General features: G+C 44.2%; 1 protein-coding gene across 3 annotated transcripts in view; it reads left to right on the top strand.

The window, feature by feature from the left end:
- The first annotated feature begins 12,746 nt into the window (after positions 1–12,746).
- The window catches only part of LMTK3 (lemur tyrosine kinase 3), a 124,386-nt gene continuing 114,708 nt past the window's right edge, over positions 12,747–22,424 (top strand). For 2 of the 3 annotated variants that reach the window (XM_075328639.1, XM_075328637.1), the window contains exons 1-2: positions 12,747–13,102; positions 13,765–13,895. In XM_075328639.1, the coding sequence (XP_075184754.1) occupies positions 13,808–13,895 (88 nt within the window). In that variant the 5' untranslated portion in view covers positions 12,747–13,102; positions 13,765–13,807. The remainder of the gene's footprint in view (positions 13,103–13,764; positions 13,896–22,424) is intronic. The other variant, XM_075328638.1, reaches the window with a different exon arrangement.

Here is a 22,424-nt window from a genome sequence, read left to right as displayed (position 1 = left end):
GAAATCTATGATACACAGTCCTTGGCACCTTCTACTACCCCAGAGTCCGAGATATTTGTTCCTGTGTACCTGAGGTTACGTCTGCTGCAGGAATTTCACACCTCTGTGTTGAGTGCTCACCCTGGGGTCGCAGCTACCCAAAAGGCTATTTCCAGACTCTACTGGTGGTCCTCCTTGCATAATGATGTCATAGATATTGTATTTTGTGAAAATTACACACGTGTTAAAGTATGTCATAGCCGGCCAGCCAGGAAATTGGCTTCATTGCAAATTCCGGAAAGCCCATTGACCCATCTGTCCATGATTTTCATTACTGATTTACCTGTGTCTGGTGGGAAGACCATTATTTGGGCGGTGGTTGACAGATTTAGTAAACAAGCTCACTTTGTTCTGTTATCAATGTTACCTAATGCTGAAACACTTTCCAGGTTGTTCATCAATCATGTGGCAAGATTGCATGGTATCCATGTATACCTTTGTGTTCTGATCTTTGTTTCCTTACTCTGGACTGTTGTTTGACATCCCTCTGCCCGCTCTCTGTTCTTGATGCTACCTCCTGGTATTTTGACCTCGGACTGTTACCTGACCACGTCTCAGTTTACTCCCTGTATTTATTACCTGTCTTCCTGGAATCCTGACCCCAGATCGTGACTTGACTATGCCTCTGTTTACTCCAGTACATATCCTCCTGGTACCTGACTCAGGCTTATCTGACTACTCTCCCATTCGTACTACCCGTAAGTAGTGACTGGCATCACAGTTTGTATGTTTGTGGGTTTTTCAGGATTCCATTTGTAGTCTACAATGGATTCAGGGGACTTCAGCAGATTTGCTAGACTACTGCGTACCTGTGTGAATTTTTTTTAATAATGTGGGGAAAAAGGGAATGTTTTGGTGAGTGTTTATCTTAATATAGGATTTCTTTGTCGCTCCATTGGGAGACCCAGACAATTGGGTGTATAGCTTCTGCCTCCGGAGGCCACACAAAGTATTACACTTAAAAGTGTAAAGCCCCTCCCCTTCTGCCTATACACCCCCCGTGCCTCACGGGCTCCTCAGTTTTCATGCTTTGTGCGAAGGAGGCTGACATCCACGCATAGCTCCACATCTTGGTCAGCAGCAGCTGCTGACCATGTCGGATGGAAGAAAAGAGGGCCCATAACAGGGCCCCCAGCATGCTCCCTTCTCACCCCACTCTGGTCGGCGGTGCTGTTAAGGTTGAGGTACCCATTGCGGGTACACAGGCAGGAGCCACATGCTGTTTTCCTTCCCCATCCCTTAATGGGCTCTGGGTGAAGTGGGATCCTAATCGGTCTCCAGGCACTGAGACCGTGCTCCCTCCACAGCCCCTGGGGAATCTGCTGGACAGGAGCCGGGTATCGTCAGGGACAAGGCCCTGCTACTGTGAGGTACTCTGTGTCCCCCTGGGGGACCGCGCATGGAGCGCTTGTGCCATACACACTGCAGCACTGCTGGGTGTGTTAGTGCGCCGGGGACTACCGCGCCAGCCGCGCTTATTTGCCGGCCGCGCTTATAACTTTAGTCCCCGGCTTTTGCGGCCTAGTATCGCATATTCCCGCCCCCAGGCCTGCCAGTCAGGGGAAGGGCGGGACGCTGCACAGGACGTCAGCGCTGAGGGCTGGAGCATACTCTGTATCCTCCTCCCCCCTCACTCAGCTCAGTGGGGCATCAGATTGCCGCACTTTCTAGGGCACGCCCACGGCCCCCTCCTCCCCACAGAACGCCGGCAGCCATTCCTGTCAGCACTTCTGACGCTGGAGAGGAGAGACAACACGGCTCTGGGAGGCCCAGGCAAGGGAATCTGGTGATCACACAACCGCTTTTAGCGGTCGGTAAGCAGCACCTGGGTGCTGGCCCCACTGAGTGCCGAAGTGTACATATATATATATGCTTATATGCTATACATTTACACTGTACGGTCGCACTGTTGATTTTTGGCTATATACCCTCCTGGATTGTACTCAGAGGAGACAACAGCATGTCGTCCGCAAAAAGCAAGGGTGCCAAAGCACAGGCTTACTTTGCAACCTGTACCTCATATGCGGCTATACTACCGGCAGGTTCCACCGATCCTCATTGTGTGCAATGCTCGGCCCCTGTGGCACTTACTCAGCCGGAGCCTCTGCTGCTGGTGGCCCAGGTGGAACCACCTGCTACCACTGTCCAGGTGACAGGGACGGAGTTTGCAGTATTTGCTGACAAACTGTCTGAGAGTATGGATAAATGGTCTGCTAGGATACTAGAAGCCTTACAGTCCAGACCGGTAACTCAGGCCCCGGGCACTGTTCATTCATTGACCCCAGGCCCCCCTCATTTGGAGCTGCATAGTGCTCCTGGGGTGAACCATGGGTCCCAGGGTGAGGTCTCTGACATGGACCGCAGTCCCAGGCCGCCTAAGCGTGCTCGCTGGGAAATTCCCTCGACTTCATCACACTGTTCGGAGTCTCAGCAGGAGGACTCTCTGGATGATGAAGCGGAGGTAGCAGACCAGGATTCTGATCCTGATGCCGCTCTCAACCTAGATACACCTGAAGGTGACGCCATAGTGAATGACCTTATAGCGACCATCAATCAGGTGTTGGATATTTCTCCCCCAGCTCCTCCAATTGAGGAGTCAGCTTCTCAGCAGGAGAAATTCCGTTTCAGGTTTCCCAAGCGTACATTGAGTACGTTTCTGGATCACTCTGACTTCAGAGAGGCAGTCCAGAAACACCGAGCTTGTCCAGATAAGCGTTTTTCCAAGCGCCTTAAGGATACACGTTATCCCTTCCCCCCTGACGTTGTCAAGGGCTGGGCTCAGTGTCCCAAGGTGGATCCTCCAGTCTCCAGACTGGCGGCTAGATCCATAGTTGCAGTGGAAGATGGGGCTTCACTCAAAGATGCCACTGACAGACAGATGGAGCTCTGGTTGAAATCCATCTATGAAGCTATCGGCGCGTCTTTTGCTCCAGCATTCGCAGCTGTATGGGCACTCCAAGCTATCTCAGCTTGTCATGCGCAGATTAATGCAGTCACACGTACGTCTGCTCCGCAAGTGGTGTCCTTAACCTCTCAGGCGTCGGCGTTTGCGTCCTACGCCATTAATGCTGTCCTGGACTCTGCGAGCCGTACGGCGGTAGCATCCGCCAATTCGGTGGCAGTCCGCAGGGCCATGTGGCTACGTGAATGGAAGGCAGACTCTGCTTCCAAAAAGTTCTTAACCGGTTTGCCATTTTCTGGCGACCGTCTGTTTGGTGAGCGATTGGATGAAATCATTAAACAATCCAAGGGAAAGGACTCATCCTTACCCCAGTCCAAACCAAACAGACCTCAACCACGGAAGGTACAATCGAGGTTTCGGTCCTTTCGGTCCGCGGGCAGGTCTCAATTCTCCTCGTCCAAAAGGCCTCAGAAGGATCAGAGGAACTCCGATTCATGGCGGTCTAAGTCACGTCCTAAAAAGACCGCCGGGGGAACCGCTCCCAAAGCGGCCTCCTCATGACTTTCGGCCTCCCCAAACCGCATCCTCGGTCGGTGGCAGGCTTTCCCGCTTTTGCGACGCCTGGCTGCCACAGGTAAAAGACCGTTGGGTGAGAGACATTCTGTCTCACGGTTACAGGATAGAGTTCAACTCTCGTCCTCCGACTCGGTTCTTCAGAACATCGCCGCCCCCCGAGCGAGCCGATGCTCTTCTTCAGGCGGTGTGCACTCTGAAGGCAGAAGGAGTGGTGATCCCTGTTCCTTTTCAGCAACAGGGTCACGGTTTTTACTCCAACTTGTTCGTGGTGCCGAAAAAGGACGGATCCTTCCGTCCTGTTCTGGACCTAAAACTGCTCAACAAACATGTAAAAACCAGGCGGTTCCGGATGGAATCGCTCCGCTCCGTCATCGCCTCAATGTCCCAAGGAGATTTTCTAGCATCAATCGACATCAAAGATGCTTATCTCCACGTACCGATTGCTCCAGAGCATCAGCGCTTCCTGCGTTTCGCCATAGGGGACGAACACCTTCAGTTCGTGGCACTGCCTTTTGGCTTGGCGACAGCCCCACGGGTCTTCACCAAGGTCATGGCAACAGTAGTAGCAGTTCTGCACTCTCAGGGACACTCGGTGATCCCTTACTTAGACGATCTGCTTGTCAAGGCACCCTCTCAGGTGGCATGCCAACACAGCCTGAGCATTGCTCTGGAGACTCTCCAGAGTTTCGGATGGATCATCAATTTTCCAAAGTCAAATCTGACACCGACCCAATCACTGACATATCTTGGCATGGAGTTTCATACTCTCTCAGCGATAGTGAAACTTCCGCTGGACAAACAGCGTTCACTGCAGACAGGGGTGCAATCTCTCCTTCAAGGCCAGTCACACCCCTTGCGGCGCCTCATGCACTTCCTAGGGAAGATGGTAGCAGCAATGGAGGCAGTTCCTTTTGCGCAGTTTCATCTGCGTCCACTTCAATGGGACATTCTCCGCAAATGGGACAGGAAGTCGACGTCCCTCGACAGGAACGTCTCCCTGTCTCGGGCAGCCAAGGCTTCCCTTCAGTGGTGGCTTCTTCCCACTTCTCTGTCGAAGGGGAAATCCTTCCTGCCCCCATCCTGGGCTGTGGTCACGACGGACGCGAGCCTGTCAGGGTGGGGAGCGGTCTTTCTCCACCACAGAGCTCAGGGTACTTGGACTCAGCCAGAGTCCTCCCTTCAGATCAATGTTCTGGAGATAAGGGCAGTGTATCTTGCCCTAAAGGCGTTCCAGCCGTGGCTGGAAGGCAAGCAGATCCGAATTCAGTCGGACAACTCCACAGCGGTGGCTTACATCAACCACCAAGGCGGAACACGCAGTCGGCAAGCCTTCCAGGAAGTCCGGCGGATTCTGCTATGGGTGGAAGCCACAGCCTCCACCATATCCGCAGTTCGCATCCCGGGCGTAGAAAACTGGGAAGCAGACTTTCTCAGTCGCCAGGGCATGGACGCAGGGGAATGGTCCCTTCACCCGGACGTGTTTCAGGAGATCTGTTGCCACTGGGGGATGCCGGACGTCGACCTAATGGCGTCCCGGCACAACCACAAGGTCCCGACATTCATGGCACGGTCTCAAGATCACAGAGCTCTGGCGGCAGACGCTTTAGTTCAGGATTGGTCGCAGTTTCAACTCCCTTATGTGTTTCCTCCTCTGGCACTGTTGCCCAGAGTGTTACGCAAGATCAGGTCCGACTGCCGTCGCGCCATCCTCGTCGCTCCAGACTGGCCGAGGAGGTCGTGGTACCCGGATCTGTGGCATCTTACGGTGGGCCAACCGTGGGCACTACCAGACCGACCAGACTTGCTGTCTCAAGGACCGTTTTTCCATCTGAATTCTGCGGCCCTCAACCTGACTGTGTGGCCATTGAGTCCTGGATCCTAGCGTCTTCAGGGTTATCTCAAGAGGTCATTGCCACTATGAGACAGGCTAGGAAACCAACGTCCGCCAAGATCTACCACAGGACGTGGAGGATATTCTTATCTTGGTGCTCTGATCAGGGTTTTTCTCCCTGGCCATTTGCCGTGCCCACTTTCCTTTCCTTCCTTCAATCCGGATTGGAAAAAGGTTTGTCGCTCGGCTCCCTTAAGGGACAAGTCTCAGCGCTCTCTGTGTTCTTTCAGAAGCGCCTAGCCAGACTTCCACAGGTCCGCACGTTCCTGCAGGGGGTTTGTCACATAGTCCCTCCTTACAAGCGGCCGTTAGAACCCTGGGATCTGAACAGGGTGCTGATGGCTCTTCAGAAACCACCTTTCGAGCCGATGAGGGATATTCCTCTCTCACGCCTTTCGCAGAAAGTGGCCTTCCTAGTAGCAGTCACATCACTTCGGAGAGTGTCTGAGCTAGCAGCGCTGTCATGCAAAGCCCCTTTCCTGGTGTTTCACCAGGACAAGGTGGTTCTGCGTCCGGTTCCGGAATTTCTCCCTAAGGTGGTATCCCCCTTTCATCTCAATCAGGATATCTCCTGCTACCTGGTCGAGCCTGCACACTTTCACGAAACACTATCAGGTGCATACCTATGCTTCGGCAGATGCCAGCCTAGGTAGGCAAGTCCTTCAGGCGGCGGTTGCCCACCTGTAGGAAGGGGCCGTTTTACGGCTCTATTTCGAGGTTTTACTTTACCCACCCAGGGACTGCTTTTGGACGTCCCAATTGTCTGGGTCTCCCAATGGAGCGACAAAGAAGAAGGGAATTTTGTTTACTTACCGTAAATTCCTTTTCTTCTAGCTCCAATTGGGAGACCCAGTACCCGCCCCTGTTCCCTTCGGGCTGTTGTTCTTTGTGTACACATGTTGTTCATGTTCAATGGTTTCAGTTCTCCGAAGTTTCTTCGGATTGAATTTACTTTAAACCAATTTATAACTTTTCCTCCTTCTTGCTTTTGCACCAAAACTGAGGAGCCCGTGAGGCACGGGGGGTGTATAGGCAGAAGGGGAGGGGCTTTACACTTTTAAGTGTAATACTTTGTGTGGCCTCCGGAGGCAGAAGCTATACACCCAATTGTCTGGGTCTCCCAATTGGAGCTAGAAGAAAAGGAATTTACGGTAAGTAAACAAAATTCCCTTCTTTTGTTTGTGTGTGACTTTTTCTATTTTATTACTTTGTTAGTAATGGAAGGTGTCTGAGAGACGCCTCTTTGTTTTTAACACCAATGTTTGATGCCAGCTCTGCATATGGACACTACAGAGCTGATGTCAACCCCAATACCATTACCTCGATTGCCACATCACCAGGGCCATCTAGAAGAGCCGAAGCGAAGGGCCAGAATTAGAGCATCTTGTGATGCGCCACTTCTTGGACAGCTGCGGGCTGATATTTTTAGGCTGGGGAGGGACCAATAACCATGGACCTTCCCAGCCTGATAATACCAGCCCCTAGCTGTCTGCTTTACCTTTGCTGGTTATGAAAAATGGGGGGAACCCCACATAGGTTTTTTTATATAATTTTTTTATTTAGTTAATATCTGTAGAATCTATCTATCGATCCATTTCCCATCATTTTCACACATTTTTAATACATTAAAATAAGTAATTTCTTGAATGAATTTAATTGTGGTCCATGTCACATGGATGGCACACAAATGTCTTACAGATGTCATTAATGTGTTGTACATGTGTTTCACTTACCCAATGACTTATATGTGTCTGTGTGATCTGTGCTGCCTGGAAAAAACAAACAGACATGTCTCCGTGGATCTCGCGGACACACATGCTGGAAACATGTGAAAGAGACCTAACAAGGTGACTAACATATTGCCTAAGGACATAGCCGGCGATTGCAATCATATGAAATGTTTGCTACAGCAAAAATAAGATTTCAAATTGTATTATTATACAGTACTGCTCATATACATGGAAAATGGGTACTGTCATGATTGACTCCTGGCTCAGCTGGAGCTGAGCCTTTTTTTTTAGTTTCACTTCTGATGCAGGTCACGTTAGGGGTTAATCCTTTCTGCCTCGTTCTGGAGGTCAGGCTGCTTTATTAGGGCACTGCTTCTCTTGGACTTCGCCAGTGATATTTCTGGCTCTGCTGTGTTCTGCTCTTGAGTGACCTGTTGTCTGCCCTGCCCCCTCCTGACCTCCGTGTTCACCTGACCTGTTAACCTCCTCTGTTGTCTGTTTCCATCAGTGTCTCTCCCGCTGTCTCCCTGTTCGTTCCTTATCTGTTTACCTTTATTCTGTCTTGTCTTCCCACTCCCCCTCGCTTCTAGGCTCTGATTTCCTGGCTACTGACTATTTGCTTCCCTCTGACTACGTTTAGACTTTGCCCTTGTGTACTTACAAGACCTCATGTTGTGACACGGCTTTCTGACGATTCTACTGCCATCTGGTGGGCTTGACTAGTATTACCTCTGCTAGGGAATTCCCTGCTCATACGTTTCCTCCACTTTTACGCCCCCTAGTGGTTTACCAGCTAACCACCTTCTCAGATAGTTTCAGGAATCCTCTCATTCTCACATTACTGCGCTGTACTGCTATTGTACATCTTAGAGTACAGCGTGACAGGTACAATATAGAGAGGGATGTGATCACTTTGTGCAGGACCTGGTGCATTGCCCACATCAGTAATCTGTAGCTGCTGGACAGGAATCCCGAGAGTCATCTCCCACTTGACGGTACCCATGGCTTCTCTTTTAATTAGTAAACCTGGGATGATGTCATTGTTGCAGTGTGACGAACATGTGATGTCACACCAGGCCACATAATCAAAAGAAGAGCACGGTTGCCATCAGGTAAGAGGCGGTTTTCAGGGCTTCCATTCACAGACCTCGTATTTCTCATGCAGTGGCCAATGGACCAGGTTCTGCAAATCGATCCACACCAAGTCTAGTAGGTTATAAAATAATACAAAGTAGAAGGCTGCATCCCACCATCAGTATTTATTGAGTTTTTGACACTGCAGAAATTGTGCACCTTAGTTTACTTGCATTTTTCATTGCATTTTTGTGCACATTTTACTACCAAGCATTTGTATTGCGTTTTTGACTTTGGCTTTTGTCTTTGTTTGATGTGTCATGCTTTGTTTTTGATATTTCCTGGTATTGACATCATTGAGTATGGATTGCATGCATTTTATATGCATTTACGCTGCAGAGATGCACTAAAAACGCATGTTTTCTTTCACCTGCAGAGTTTCCACATGTAATGCAAGTCTATGGGGAAATTTTGCGTAGAAAACTCAGCGTACCTGCAAGAGAGATTGACATGCTGTGGATTGAAGAAATGCACTGCAGATAAGTTTACGCAGCGTAAAAAAAGAAGCACAGTGGGCAGGAGATTTCCATAAATTACATCCACTTTATTTGAACTGTAAAATGCATATGTGAAGCAGTGAAAATAACTCATTGATGGTCACGCACCCTTAAGGGTGCTTTACACGAGACGATCTATCGTGCGATAGATCGTCGGGGTCACGTTTTTTGTGTCGCACATCCGGCGTCACTTGCGACGTTGGCCTGTGTGACACCTCCGAGCGACGCAGTATCGCTCACAAATCGTGAGTCGTGTACTCGTCGCTAGGTTTCATAAAATCGTTTATGAAACATGGCGCTGGTTGTTCATCGTTCCCGTGGCAGCACACGTCGCTCCGTGTGACACCACAGGAACGATGAACATCGCTTACCTGTGTCCCGCGGCTCCCGCGGGCTATGTGGAAGGAAGGAGGTGTGCGGGATGTTTACATCCCGCTCATCTCCGCCCCTCCGCTTCTATTGGCCGGCTGCAACGTGACGTCGCTGTGACACCGAACATCCCTCCCCCTTCAGGAAGTGGATGTTCGCCGCCCACAGCAACGTCGCCCGGGAGGTAAGTACGTGTGATGGAGGGTTAACGAGTTTGTGCGCCACGGGCAATCAATTGCCCGTGACGCACAAACGACAGGGGCGGGTACGGTCGATTGTGAAATCGCACGATCGGTCGTCCCATGTAAATCAGGCTTAAGGCTGGAATCACACCTGCGAGTGTAAAATCGGTCCGATTCTCATGCCAGAAAGTCGGATGATTTCTTCTCACATTTCATCAGTGTGCAGTCAGTGTGCAGTCAGTGTGCAGTCAGTGTGCAATCAGTTTCACCCTCAGCAGCTGCTATTCATGTACTGTTATGTACAGGAGCACTTACAGTGTTCTCTGCTACTTGCTAGAAACCTATTGAGAAAAACGGATGTCACTAGGATGGTGTGTGTGCCGTTTGTGTGATATCCGTGTTTTTTTTTTACACACCCATAGACTTGCATTGATGAGACTCGCGCGAGAAACTCACCAAAACGCAACATGCTGCGATTTTTTTTCTCAGTCCGATTTGGAGTGAGTAAAAAATAGCAGATGGGAGCTGCTTCATTGACTAACATTGGTCCGAGTGCAATGCGAGAATTTCTCGCATAGCACTCGTGCGAGTTAATCGCAAGTGTGAAGCCGGCCTTAGGCATCATTCACACAACAATATATACATGTATCAGTGTTTGTATGCCAAAGCCAAGAGTGAAACGTACAGAGAAAAACTGAAAGATTGAAACCTATTCCGTGTTTTGGATACGCTCCTGGTTTGGCATGCAAATACTGATGACATACTAATCAAAAATACTGTGAAATACTAATCAAAATACTGATGAAATACTGATCAAAATTACTGATGCAATACTGAGCAAAAATTCTGATGAAATACTGATCAAAATTACTGATGAAATACTGATCAAAATTACTGATGCAATACTGAGCAAAATTACTGATGCAATACTGAGCAAAAGGCTGGACTCACACGAGCGTATGGCATCCGATGCAAGAGCATCGGATGCGATATGCTAATGACCCCCGGCTCAGGCTCTGTTGCGAGCATGAGCCGAGTGTCATGCGACTGTAACCGGATCTTGCAATCGGGTCACAGCTGTGAAGCTGAGGGCGGGTGCTGCAGAGGAGAGGGAGGGGTTAATCCCCCCATCTCCTCCATTGTCAACCTGCCCATATATCGCACTGCACTGGGATAACATCCGAGTGCAGTCCGATGTATCTCTCGCACCTATTCACTTAATGGGTGCGAGAGATTCGGCTCTAGCAGAAAATCGCAGCATGCGAGAAAAGCTGACCAACTGCTGTCCCTCATTGACGAACATTGGTCAAAGTGCAATGCGAGATTTTCTCGCATTGCACTCATTTGATTTCATCACTCATGTGAGCGTACCCAAATACTGCTGAGATACTGAGCAAAATTACTGAAACAATACTGATCAAAAATACTGATGAAATACTGATCAAAAACACTAATGTAATACTGATCAAAATACTGATGAAATACTGATCATAATACTGGTGAAATACTGATCAAAATACTGACGCAATACTGATCAAAAATACTGAGCAAAAATGCTGATGCAATACTGATCAATAATACTCATGCAATACTGATAAAAAATACTGATGAAATATTGATCAAAATACTGATGAAATACTGATAAAAAATACTGATGAAATACTGATCAAAATTACTGATGCAATAGAGATCAAAATTACTGATGCAATACTGATTAAAAATACTGATGAAATACTGATCAAAGTTACTGATGCAATACTGATCAAAAATACTGATCAAAAATGCTGATGCAATACTGATACTGATCAATAATACTCATGCAATACTGATCAAAAATACTGATGAAATACTGATCAAAATACTGACGCAATACTGATCAAAAATACTGCTCAAAAATGCTGATGCAATACTGATCAATAATACTCATGCAATACTGATAAAAAATACTGATGAAATATTGATCAAAATACTGATAAAAAATTCTGATGAAATACTGATCAAAATTACTAATGCAATAGAGATCAAAATTACTGATGCAATACTGATCAAAAATACTGATGAAATACTGATTAAAAATACTGATTAAATACTGATCAAAATTACTGATGCAATACTAAGCAAAAATGCTGATAAAATACTGATCCAAAATAATGATGAAATACTGATCAAAATTAATAGTGACATTCTGATCAAAAATACTGATGAAATACTGATCAAAATTACTGATGACAAACTGATCAAAAAATACTGATGAAATAGTGATCAAAAATACTGATGAACTACTGATGCAATACTGATAAAAAAATACTGATGAAATACTGATACAATACTGATCAAAATACTGATGAAATTCTGTACAAAAATACTGATGAAATAGTGATCAAAATGCTGATGCAATACTGATCAAAATACTGATGAAATACTGATTGGAATTTTATCAGTATTTTGTTCAGTATTGCATCAGTATTTTTGATCAGTATTTAATCAGTATTTTGGTCAGTATTTTATCAGTATATTTGGTCAGTATTCCATCAGTATTTAAACCATTATTTTCATCAGCATTGCATCAGTATTTTTGATCAGTATTTCATCAGTATTTTGATCAGTATTGCATCAGCATTTTGATCAGTATTTCATCAGCATTTGTGTACAGAATTTCATCAGTATTTCGATCAGTATTGTATCAGTATTTCATCAGTATTTTTTATACTGATGCAATACTGATCAAGAATACTGATGAAATACGGTGTGAATGAGGCCATAGGCAGAATAATAAAAATCCCCTTCTGCAAGGTAAAATCTATCTTTCATCACATCATGATAAAATAAAAACAAGTGTCCTAGCCTCAGTGTATACATACATCTTTTTATATGATTAGGCGGTGTTTATTTTCAGATGATTATTTACATGTATGTTTTTATTTATTGCTATAAACATAAATGTGCTGTTTACGAGCTGTTTTCAATTTTATGTATTTTTCTCACTAGCATCAATGCAGAAAAAAACCCTCATAAAATCCATAAGCAAAACAATAAATAAAAGCTAAAAATGAGATCTGCATAGAGGCATTTGAGGCAGCGCACATCTGCTTGGTGTAATGGTGGTAGACGTGGCATCATGCAGGGGCGCAGGGCCGTCAGGTGGAGGAATGACGTGAAGAACCTTTTGCTTTTTAGCCTCCGTAAGTGATCTCTGCCATCATCACAATGGAGGGTAAGTCAGCTCTGCCTTTCCACCAAATTAGCTTCAGCCCTTCTGCAGATTCCCCGTCGGAGCGAGCGGGCTGCTGAGGCTGCTAGCACCACGGTCTCCATGACGACAGCCTCCTCCCTCCCTTCTCCAGCATCTCCCCTACCCGAGATCCTAAAAGACAGAGCCGAGCGCCAATCACTATCCCCATCTGTAAAGGCAGGCAGGCGGGACAATAGGAGGGTCTCCTATCCATCACATAGAAGGGGGCCCTTGCTACATACACAGCTGAAAAAAAAATATCAATCTCCGCTTCATTATATTTATTTGATACCCGGTTTCTTTTCCCTTTTGCATGACATGTCCATATTCCCGGCACAGAGCCTGTTTTTCACCGTGTCCGACGGCCAAGACCATCCGTAGTGTCTCAATATCATCACCCTTGGCCACATTGCCTCCGTCTGGGAAGGTTTTTTTTCTCCGTATTCCATGTGTGCATTTTTTTTTCTCCTTCAGACAAGCGGAGTTTATTTTTTGACATGAGACCTAGATCCCTCCGTTCTGCAATGATATCACACCAATGGGGAAGCAGGTAAGACCGAGGGTGATGATGATGGTAGGGATGATGATGAGGGTAGGAATGATGATGGTACGGATGATATTGGTGATGAAGGTAAGGATGATGATGATGATGGTAGGGATGGTGATGGGGATGATGGTAAGGATGATGATGATGATGGTAAGGATGATGGTGATGATGGTAGGGATGGTGATGGGGATGATGGTAAGGATGATGGTTTTGATGATGATGATGATGGTAGGAGTGATGATGGTAAGGATGATGTTGGTGATGGTAGGGATGATGATGGTAGGGGTAATGATGGTAAGGATGATGTTGGTGATGATGGTAGGGATGATGGTGATAGTGGTGAGGATGGTAGGGATGGTGATGGTGATTATGGTGGTGAGGATGGTAGGGATGATGTTGGTGATGGTGGTAGGGATGATGGTCATAGTGGTGATGGTGGTAGGGATGATAGTGATGGTGATGATGGTGATGATGATGATGATGGTGATCACTTCAGTCAGGCACAATAGGGACACTGACATAATTCATAAAAGCCCAAATCCTCTGCATGGCGTCCAGACCTGGGGGGTTTCATCCTGCAGGAGGCTTAGACTTTTCGGGGCTGCATGCTCTCGGCATTCATGATGTGCATTGCATACTGTCTGTGCTTATATCTTATGTTCTAGCAGAGTGTGATCTCTCCAAGACCACGGAATTTGTCCCCCTAAGATGCTGAGAGTGGACCCCCTCTTTATCCTGGTGGTTTCCATGTCGTATTTCAACCCAGAAAAGGCCTTGGCAGCCCCAGCAGAAAGCGGTGAGCTACCCAACCCCCTTTTTTCCTTTTGTCCTGTGTCTTTCCTATGTCATACCGACGCCAAGTGCTGCTTTATATGTCGATTTGTCTCATTTATCCACCACTTGCCTTTTTATTTTTCTCCCCATTTTAGGCTCGGCGCCCCGGTTACCTCATCCATTTTAACCCTTTAATCTCCCCACCCCCCTTGTTTATTCACTACGTCCACTTCCATTGCAATGGCAGCTATATTTTAACCCTAGGACAATAATTGCCGATCAATTATGCCGCTTTTTAATCACAGCCCGGAATAAATAAGGGAGATTATTTGCTCCGATGTTAATCTGGCCGAATGCAAAATGAGATTAAGCGTCGGTTGCTTTTTGCCGGTGTAGAAATGAAACGCTCTTCAAGGTTTGTGCTCGTCTTCATTAATTCCCGGAGGCTCTGTCAAGTGTTTACCTCTAAGGCTCCCCACGGTATACATGGGTGTGATTGTACTCGTATCAGCAGAAAATGATATCACTCCGTAGAGCGGTGGACAAGGCACAACACATGGTCATGTACTACACCGCAAATAATGAAGAGCCTTTAGTGTTATTTGTGTCCTTAGGCCATTCATAGTGGCTGGAATCCCATACATCTACCCTATAATAGAGGGAGAGCATTAAACATGCCATATATTAATATACAGTCCTATGGAAAGTGCTGCAGAAGACACATCTGGTTTTGCAGAAGAGCTTGCAATCTAATTTTTTTTTGACCTGTTGGAAAATGGTAGACCATATTACATCTGGTCACCCCTATTTCAAGCTCCTCAGCTTATAATAGTGGTTGCGGAGGTGCGTGGCGCTGTTTGCTATTCATAACCACCCCTGACACCTGTTCCATGCAGATGTTTCTACCCCTTGGAGGCATTTAAACCCGATCCATCACCAAATTTTACCATTTAAACTGCATCCATTATTAAATAGATCTCTTAGACCTGAGGAAGCTGGCACACTTACTTTGAAAATCCATATCAGAATGGCTGCGTAATCTTTTTTTTGTTGTTGTTAAAGTGTTGCTGCCTAATATTGAAATGAGCATTTTAGAAGGCCCTTTACAGCTGGATTATACAGTCATTGAGACATTGCTCTACATAGTAAGTTTAGCAGCCTCATCAGGTCCAAATATCAAAATGTCTTTGTTAATATATACTGAAATGGTTTGGACAAACAAACACAATAGGGTCTTATCCAAATACAAGGGGAAATACTGTATTGGTAATGTGCTCACCTTACAAGGTGGGTTACCTACAACCAGTAGTAAAGATAAAAAACAGCTGCTGCAGTATGTGGATTAAAACTGCGCTGCTGTAGGTGAAAGAACATCCAAATTGCCAGATAGTAGATAGGGATGCCTTATTCAATGCGTTTCGAAGAGAGACCCCACTTCTTCATCAGGAAATGCACCGAATAGTGTTCAATGCATTTCCTTATGGAGTGGGGATTCACTTCAAAACGCGTTGAATTGTATTTGGTACATTTCCTGATGAAGTGGGGTTTCACTTCGAAACCCACTGAATGATATTCAGTGCATTTCCTGATAAAGAAGTGGAGTTTCACTTCGAAATACACTGAATAGTATTCAGTGCATTTCCTCATGAAGTGGGGTTTTACTTCAAAATGCTTTGAATGGTATTCGGTGCATTTCCTGATAAAGAAGTGGAGTTTCAATTTGAAATACATTGAATAGTATTCGGTGCATTTCCTGAGTAAGTGGGGTTTCACTTTGAAATGCGTTGGACGGTGTTCAGTGCATTTCCTGATAAAGTGGGGTTTTACTCCAAAATACGCTGAGCGGTATTCCTGCATTTACTGATGAAGTGGTGTTTCACTTTGAAACGCGTTGAATGGTATTCAGTGCATTTCCTGATGAAGAAATGGAGTTTAACTTTGAAATGCGTTGAATGGTATTTGGTGCATTTTTTCCTGATAAAGAATTAGTGTTTCACTTTGAAACGCGATGAATGGTATTCAGTGCATTTCCTGATGAAGTTGGGGTTTCACTTCGAAACGCGTTGGATGGTATTCGTTGCATTTCCTGATGAACTGGGGTTTCATTATTAAACACATTGAATGGTATTCAGTGCATTTGTTGATGAACTGGGGTTTCACTTTGAAACACGTTGAATGGTATTCAGTGCATTTCCTGATGAAGAAATGGAGTTTCACTTTGAAACGCGTTGAATGGTATTCGGTGCATTTTTTTCCTGGTAAAGTAGGGTTTCACTTTGAAACGCGTTAAATGGTATTTGGTGCATTTCCTGATAAAGAAGTGGGGTTTCACTTTGAAAGCGTTGAATGATATTCAGTGCATTTCCTGATGAAGTTGGGGTTTCACTTCGAAACACGTTGAATGGTGTTTAATGCATTTCCTGATGAAGTGTAGTTTCACTTCGAAATGCGTTGACTGGTATTCGGTGCATTTCCTGATGAACTGGGGTTTCATTTCTAAACACATTGAATGGTATTCAGTGCATTTGTTGATGAAGTGGGGTTTCAATTTGAAACACGTCGAATGGTATTCCTGCATTTACTGATGAAGTGTTTCACTTTGAAACGCGTTGAATGGTATTCGGTGCATTTTTCCTGATCAAGAAGTAGGGTTTCACTTTGAAACGCGTTAAGTGGTATTTGGTGCATTTCCTGATAAAGAAGTTGGGTTTCACTTTGAAATACATTGAATAGTATTTCGTGCATTTCCTGATGAAGTGGGGTTTCATTTCGAAACGTGTTGATTGGAATTCAATGCATTTCTTGATGAAGTAGGGTTTTACTTCGAAACATGTTGACTGGTATTCGGTGCATTTCCTGATGAACTGGGGTTTCATTTCAAAACACATTTAATGGTATTCAGTGCATTTGTTGAAGTGGGGTTTCACTTTGAAACGTTTGAAAGGTATTCTGTGCATTTTCTGATGAAGTGTGGTTTCACTTTGAAAGGTATTCTGTGCATTTTCTGATGAAGAGGAGTTTCACATCGAAACAAGTTGAATGGTATTCAGTGCATTTCCTGATGAAGTGTGGTTTCACTCCGAAATGCGTAGAATGGTATTCTGTGCAGTTCCTGATGAAGAGGAGTTTCACATCGAAACAAGTTGAATGGTGTTCAGTGCATTTCCTGATGAAGTGGGGTTTCACTTTGAAATGCGTAGAATGGTATTTGGTGCATTTCCTGATGAAGAAATGGAGTTTCACTTCAAAACACGTTCAATGGTGTTCGGTGCATTTTTTTCCTGATAAAGAAGTAGGGTTTCACTTTGAATGCCGTTGAATGGTATTCGGTGCATTTCCTGATAAAGATGTCAGGTTTCACATCAAAATACATTGAATAGTATTCAGTGCATTTCCTGATTAAGTGGGGTTTCACTTTGAAACATGTTGAATGGTATTCAATGCATTTCCTGATGAAGAAATGGAGTTTCACTTCGAAACGCATTGAATGATATTCGGTGCATTTTTTCTTGATAAAGAAGTAGGGTTTCACTTTGAAACGCATTGAATGGTATTTGGTGCATTTCCTGATAAAGAAGTGTATTTTCACTTCGAAACGCGTTGACTGGTATTCGGTGCATTTCTTGATGAACTGGAGTTTAATTTCTAATCACATTGAATGGTATTCAGTGCATTTGTTGATGAAGTGGGGTTTCACTTTAAAACATGTTGAATGGTATTCAGTGCATTTTCTGATGAAGTGGGGTTTCACTTCAAAATGCGTTGAGTGGTATTCCTGCATTTACTGATGAAGTGGTGTTTCACTTTGAAATGCATTGAATGGTATTCGGTGCATTTCCTGATAAAGACGGGGGGTTTCACTTTGAAATACATTGAATAGTATTTGGTGCATTTCCTGATGAAGTGGGGTTTCGCTCCGAAACACACAAAATGGTATTCTGTGCATTACCTGATGAAGAGGGGTTTCACTTCGAAACGCGTTGATTGGAATTCAATGTATTTCCTGATGAAGTAGGGTTTCACTTTGAAACGTGTTGACTGGTATTCGGTGCATTTCCCGATGAACTGAGGTTTCATTTCAAAACACATTGAATGGTATTCAGTGCATTTGTTGAAGTGGGGTTTCACTTTGAAATGCGTTGAATGTTATTCGATGCATTTCCAGATGAAGAAGTGGGATTTCACGTCGAAACGTGTGGAATGGTAATTGGTGCATTTCCTGATGAAGAAGTGGGGTTTCACTACGAAATGTATTGAAAGGTATTTGGTCTATTTACTGATGAAGAAGTGAGGTTTCACTTCGAAACGCTTTGAATGGTATTCAGTGCATTTCCTGATGAAGTGGGGTTTCACTTTGAAACGCGTTGAATGGTATTCAGTGCATTTCCTGATGAACTGGGGTTTCACTTTGAAAAGTGTTGCATGGTAGTCAGTGCATTTCCGGATGAAGTGAGGTTCCACTTCGAAACGCGTTGAATAAAACAGCACTATCTTTTTTCCAACAATTTGGATCTTCTTTAATCTACAGCAGCGCAGTTTTAATCCACGTTTTCTCCTGGTTCCTGCATACTTTATTAATATATGTTGTTTATATTTGCAAGATATGGTAACAGATCTGCTTCTAAATATATATAGAGCTGTTAGGGCTGTCTTAAAACTTTTTTTTTCAATATCACTATTGTAAAGGGAACCTATATGCAGGTGTTTAGACCCTAAACTACTAATATCAATGTAAAGTCCCTGTTACATTGATGACATCCATACTTTGCTTTATAGGTCTATGTCTCTGTTTTATAGATAGCAATCTACAAATTTTTATGCAAATAATCTTCAAGTGCATAATGACAGGAATGATGGGATCTAAGGTGGGGAAGCAGGTCGCAGAGAAGAGTGACGTGTCAATCACCGATAAGAGGCCAGTGACAGGTGGGAAAGAAGGGAAAAGGGAAGAGCGGCCGTAGTGCCCCCTGCACTTACTGCTCATTTGCATATTAAATGGATTTCTATAAAACAGAGACACAGGCTTATAAAACATAAACTCCATTTTCAGATACCCTGTTTACAAACTAGTATCAGGATCATTGTCTCTTATCCAAAAAGCTAGTCATTAGAAAGATCAACCTGATCAGAATAGCCACTCTGCAATACCTCATAGGTGAGTATGGAGGCACTGTAGTAAAATGAACAAGGAGCTTTCCCACAGATAACATTTAATAACTAGAGTCCCAGCACAGGGACACCGAAGTATCAATTTTGTTGATCCTTTTAGCACTTAGGGATGTCCAAAGTGAAGGCCTCTTTTAAATACCCTAGTTTGTGGGTATTTATCATTGGAGACTAAAAGAGAAGACATTTATAAAGTTTAAAAGAGGTTAGAGAGGTCCCTGAGCTCGAATATTTAGGGTGGTTTATTTCCCACATATTAAAAGACTTACATACTGTGTAGAGTTCTGCAAAGTGTGTTATGATTCTTACCAAGCCCCGCCCCCGAGGAGCCTACAGTGTAATTTTCATGTCATAGACCAACAAAGTGATGAAAATCACATAAACTTAAAAAGAGCAAATGAACTCCATGCAGATGAGACACCAAACAGTTGGTCTATACATAGTGATCTGTCTCATGAGTCATGTATTGAATACTCAGTGAAAAAATAATGACTTTAGAGAGAGCAATAAACGTCTTGCTTCATTTCTCTCAATTACTGTTTTGCTGTAGTTTTGCAGAGGTCATCACCTTCATCTTCTCTGCTTAGCAGGGTAATGAATACCACTATTGACAGTAGCTTTATCACCTACTGCACCATAGTTTACTCAAGTTCTGAAACCTGGACTGGTAGCAAAAGTAATACACATTGGCTCAAGATGAATTTATACTGTATATTTCAATATATTTTTCTTTACATTATTGATAAGGTACTATATATTAGGATGTTGTCTGAAAGGGACTTAAAGGGGTTGTCCTTTGGAATTTTTAACCTATCAGTGGGGATCAGACACCGAGCAACCCCACCGATAAACTGTTTCGACCAGACTTAAAGGGGTTGTCCACTATTTGGACAACTCCTACTCATTCCCCTTTGTTTGCTCCCGTCAAAATAAATAAGCCTATACTCACCTCCAGTGCAGCCTCATTTCCAGGGATGTCTAAAGCTGTGTTTCCGGGGAACATGTGACATTGTTATGACCAATCAGAGCAAGTTTTCTTCTTTCTGCCTTCGGACATTTGAGCAGAAAGTCGGCACAGAGCTCACGTCCTGCTTAAATGTCTACAGGCGGGGAGACAGATGCCAGGTGCTAATTGTCATTGTTATGACACGTGAGTCCAGGGAACGTAACTTCAGACATCACACTAACCTTGGCCATGCCAGAGGTGAGTATAGGCTTATTTAATTTTACAGAGGCGAACAAGGGGGATGAGAAGGAGTTGTCCAATTAGTGGACATCCCCGTTAAGTAATGTACGTGGCAAAGAAGTCTTGAACATTGCTTATGGTCCCTACCGGGTACGGTTGGGTATTTCCAATTCATTTGAATTGAGGATAAATTGTATTATCCACTAGTAGCTGTGTTGCACTCCGTACATCTTATATATGTGGCCTCTGAGTGAGCCATTTTAAGCTAATAGGTGAAAGATCCCTCCCCCTCCTTCCAATCCCCTACTGATGACATATTTCTTGCAAAGATCATCAGTTATTAAAGGGGTTGTCCAGGGTTGGGATGAATGTCACTCTATGTGACTGCAGAGTTTTGAATCCTAAAAGCGCGCTCACTGCATGCTGTCAGGACTCTCTGGTGTCAGCGGCAAGAGCATACTTCTGGTGATGTTCCAACTAGATATGCGTGGCCTCACTAAATACAAGTGAATTGAGCAAAGCTAGACACGTCTAGTTGGCATGTGACCGCATATATGCAAATCGCCTACTTGAGGTCATGTGACTGCCCAGAGATTGGAGAATCCTGCAGTGTGCAGTGTGCACACTGTGAGGATTAATAAGCCTGCAGTCGCATAGCGTGACTTCAGACTTTCATCCCAAACCTGGACACCGTCTTTAAGTCTCAGTCAATCCCTTTAAATGTTATGTATACCTTTTAAACTATTATTAATATTCAGCTACTGTTGCTTTTACATTTTCAGCATATTCTGTATTGCTTTACAAAGTTCAAGATTTCCGTTAGTTCTTGCCCCATAGGGAACAAGGACTGCGACATAGACTGAAACTAGAATCAAGTTAATGGTAGCTTATTATCCTATTGGTATGTTCTTAGAGTATGGGATAAATCCAAAAATAAGAGAAAAAACACACAAAAGCCATGCCGACTGTGTCTGTGGTTCAGATTCAAAACTCCACTGCTTCAAAGCAACAGTACTAAACCCTATGTATGAAATTCTGTCCTGATGAGCGCCATTTTTATGATCCAAAAACCTTGCACAGGCATAGATTAAAAACATAACATTTAGGTTACCTGCAGCCAACAATAGAGGAAGATTAGGGCCTTACTGCATACTTTTCGATTAGACAGGTGTGCAAGCTTTATTTCTGAAAATTGTTTAAAATCCAATGACTGTTTCTTTTGTTTTCTTATGTCCTGAATTAAAAAACCTCTTCTATTTTCAACCATCAAGTGTGGATTCTGCACAAAACGTGCTTGAAATTACGTACAAGAGAGATGAACAAGAGAAAGCTTTATTGTAGTCAAAAAAGTACACAATATTTTATATATATATATATATATATATATATATATATATATATATATATACATTTATTGATCATTCATTCAGCAACTTTATTGGAAATTAATTCTTGCAATTTTCCGTTTCTCTTCTTGGCTTCTCTTGACCCCTTTTCTCTTATAGAAGGCTGCGGATCTTCTCCGTGAAGCCTCCAGCAGTTGTCCCCATGATGTTCACTTTCCATCTCCTTGATATCCTGATGAAATCTTTCTCATTGCTCTTTGCTAATGGCACCGAGGTTTTTAGGAAAGTTGTCCAAAGGGGAGTGTAAAAAATATAACTTCAAATTAATCAGACAACTCAAGGCTTTGAAACGTTTCAGCATGTCCTCCATGATGGACTTACATTTTGGATCTTTGTTGTTACCTAGAAGTTTCTTCATAACTTCTTTTAAAGAATCCCAAGCTCTTTTCCCAACAGCTTTCAATATTGTTTCGAACATGTGGTCCTCCAAAAGTTTCACAAAAATGCCTTCCTTCAGTTTTGCTTCTGATAGTCCCTGAAATTTGGTACACAGGGACCTAAAAGTCTCCTTCTTTCGGTAGAGTTTTCACAAACTGCTTCATCAGTCCAATCTTAATGTGGAGTGGGGGCAGGAGAACTTTAATGGCATCAACTAAGCTTTCCGATACTTGAGCCCAGGTTGCACAGATGTTCTCGTTGGCCAACTTTTTTGGCTCCAGTGATGAGTCCTATCCCGGCTGTCCCAATTATGCAAAACGCATGGGTACTTTATGTACCCTCCTTGCTGACCAATGAGCAAAGACAACTGTCAGATCACCCCATATTGACTGTCCTTGATCCTCGTAGTTACGTT

Source organism: Anomaloglossus baeobatrachus, chromosome 11 (genome assembly GCF_048569485.1).
Source record: "Anomaloglossus baeobatrachus isolate aAnoBae1 chromosome 11, aAnoBae1.hap1, whole genome shotgun sequence".
In the NCBI taxonomy this organism is placed as follows: domain Eukaryota; kingdom Metazoa; phylum Chordata; class Amphibia; order Anura; family Aromobatidae; genus Anomaloglossus; species Anomaloglossus baeobatrachus.
The sequence above is the reverse complement of the archived record's forward strand: the minus strand, read 5'-3'. Positions and strand labels throughout refer to the sequence as shown.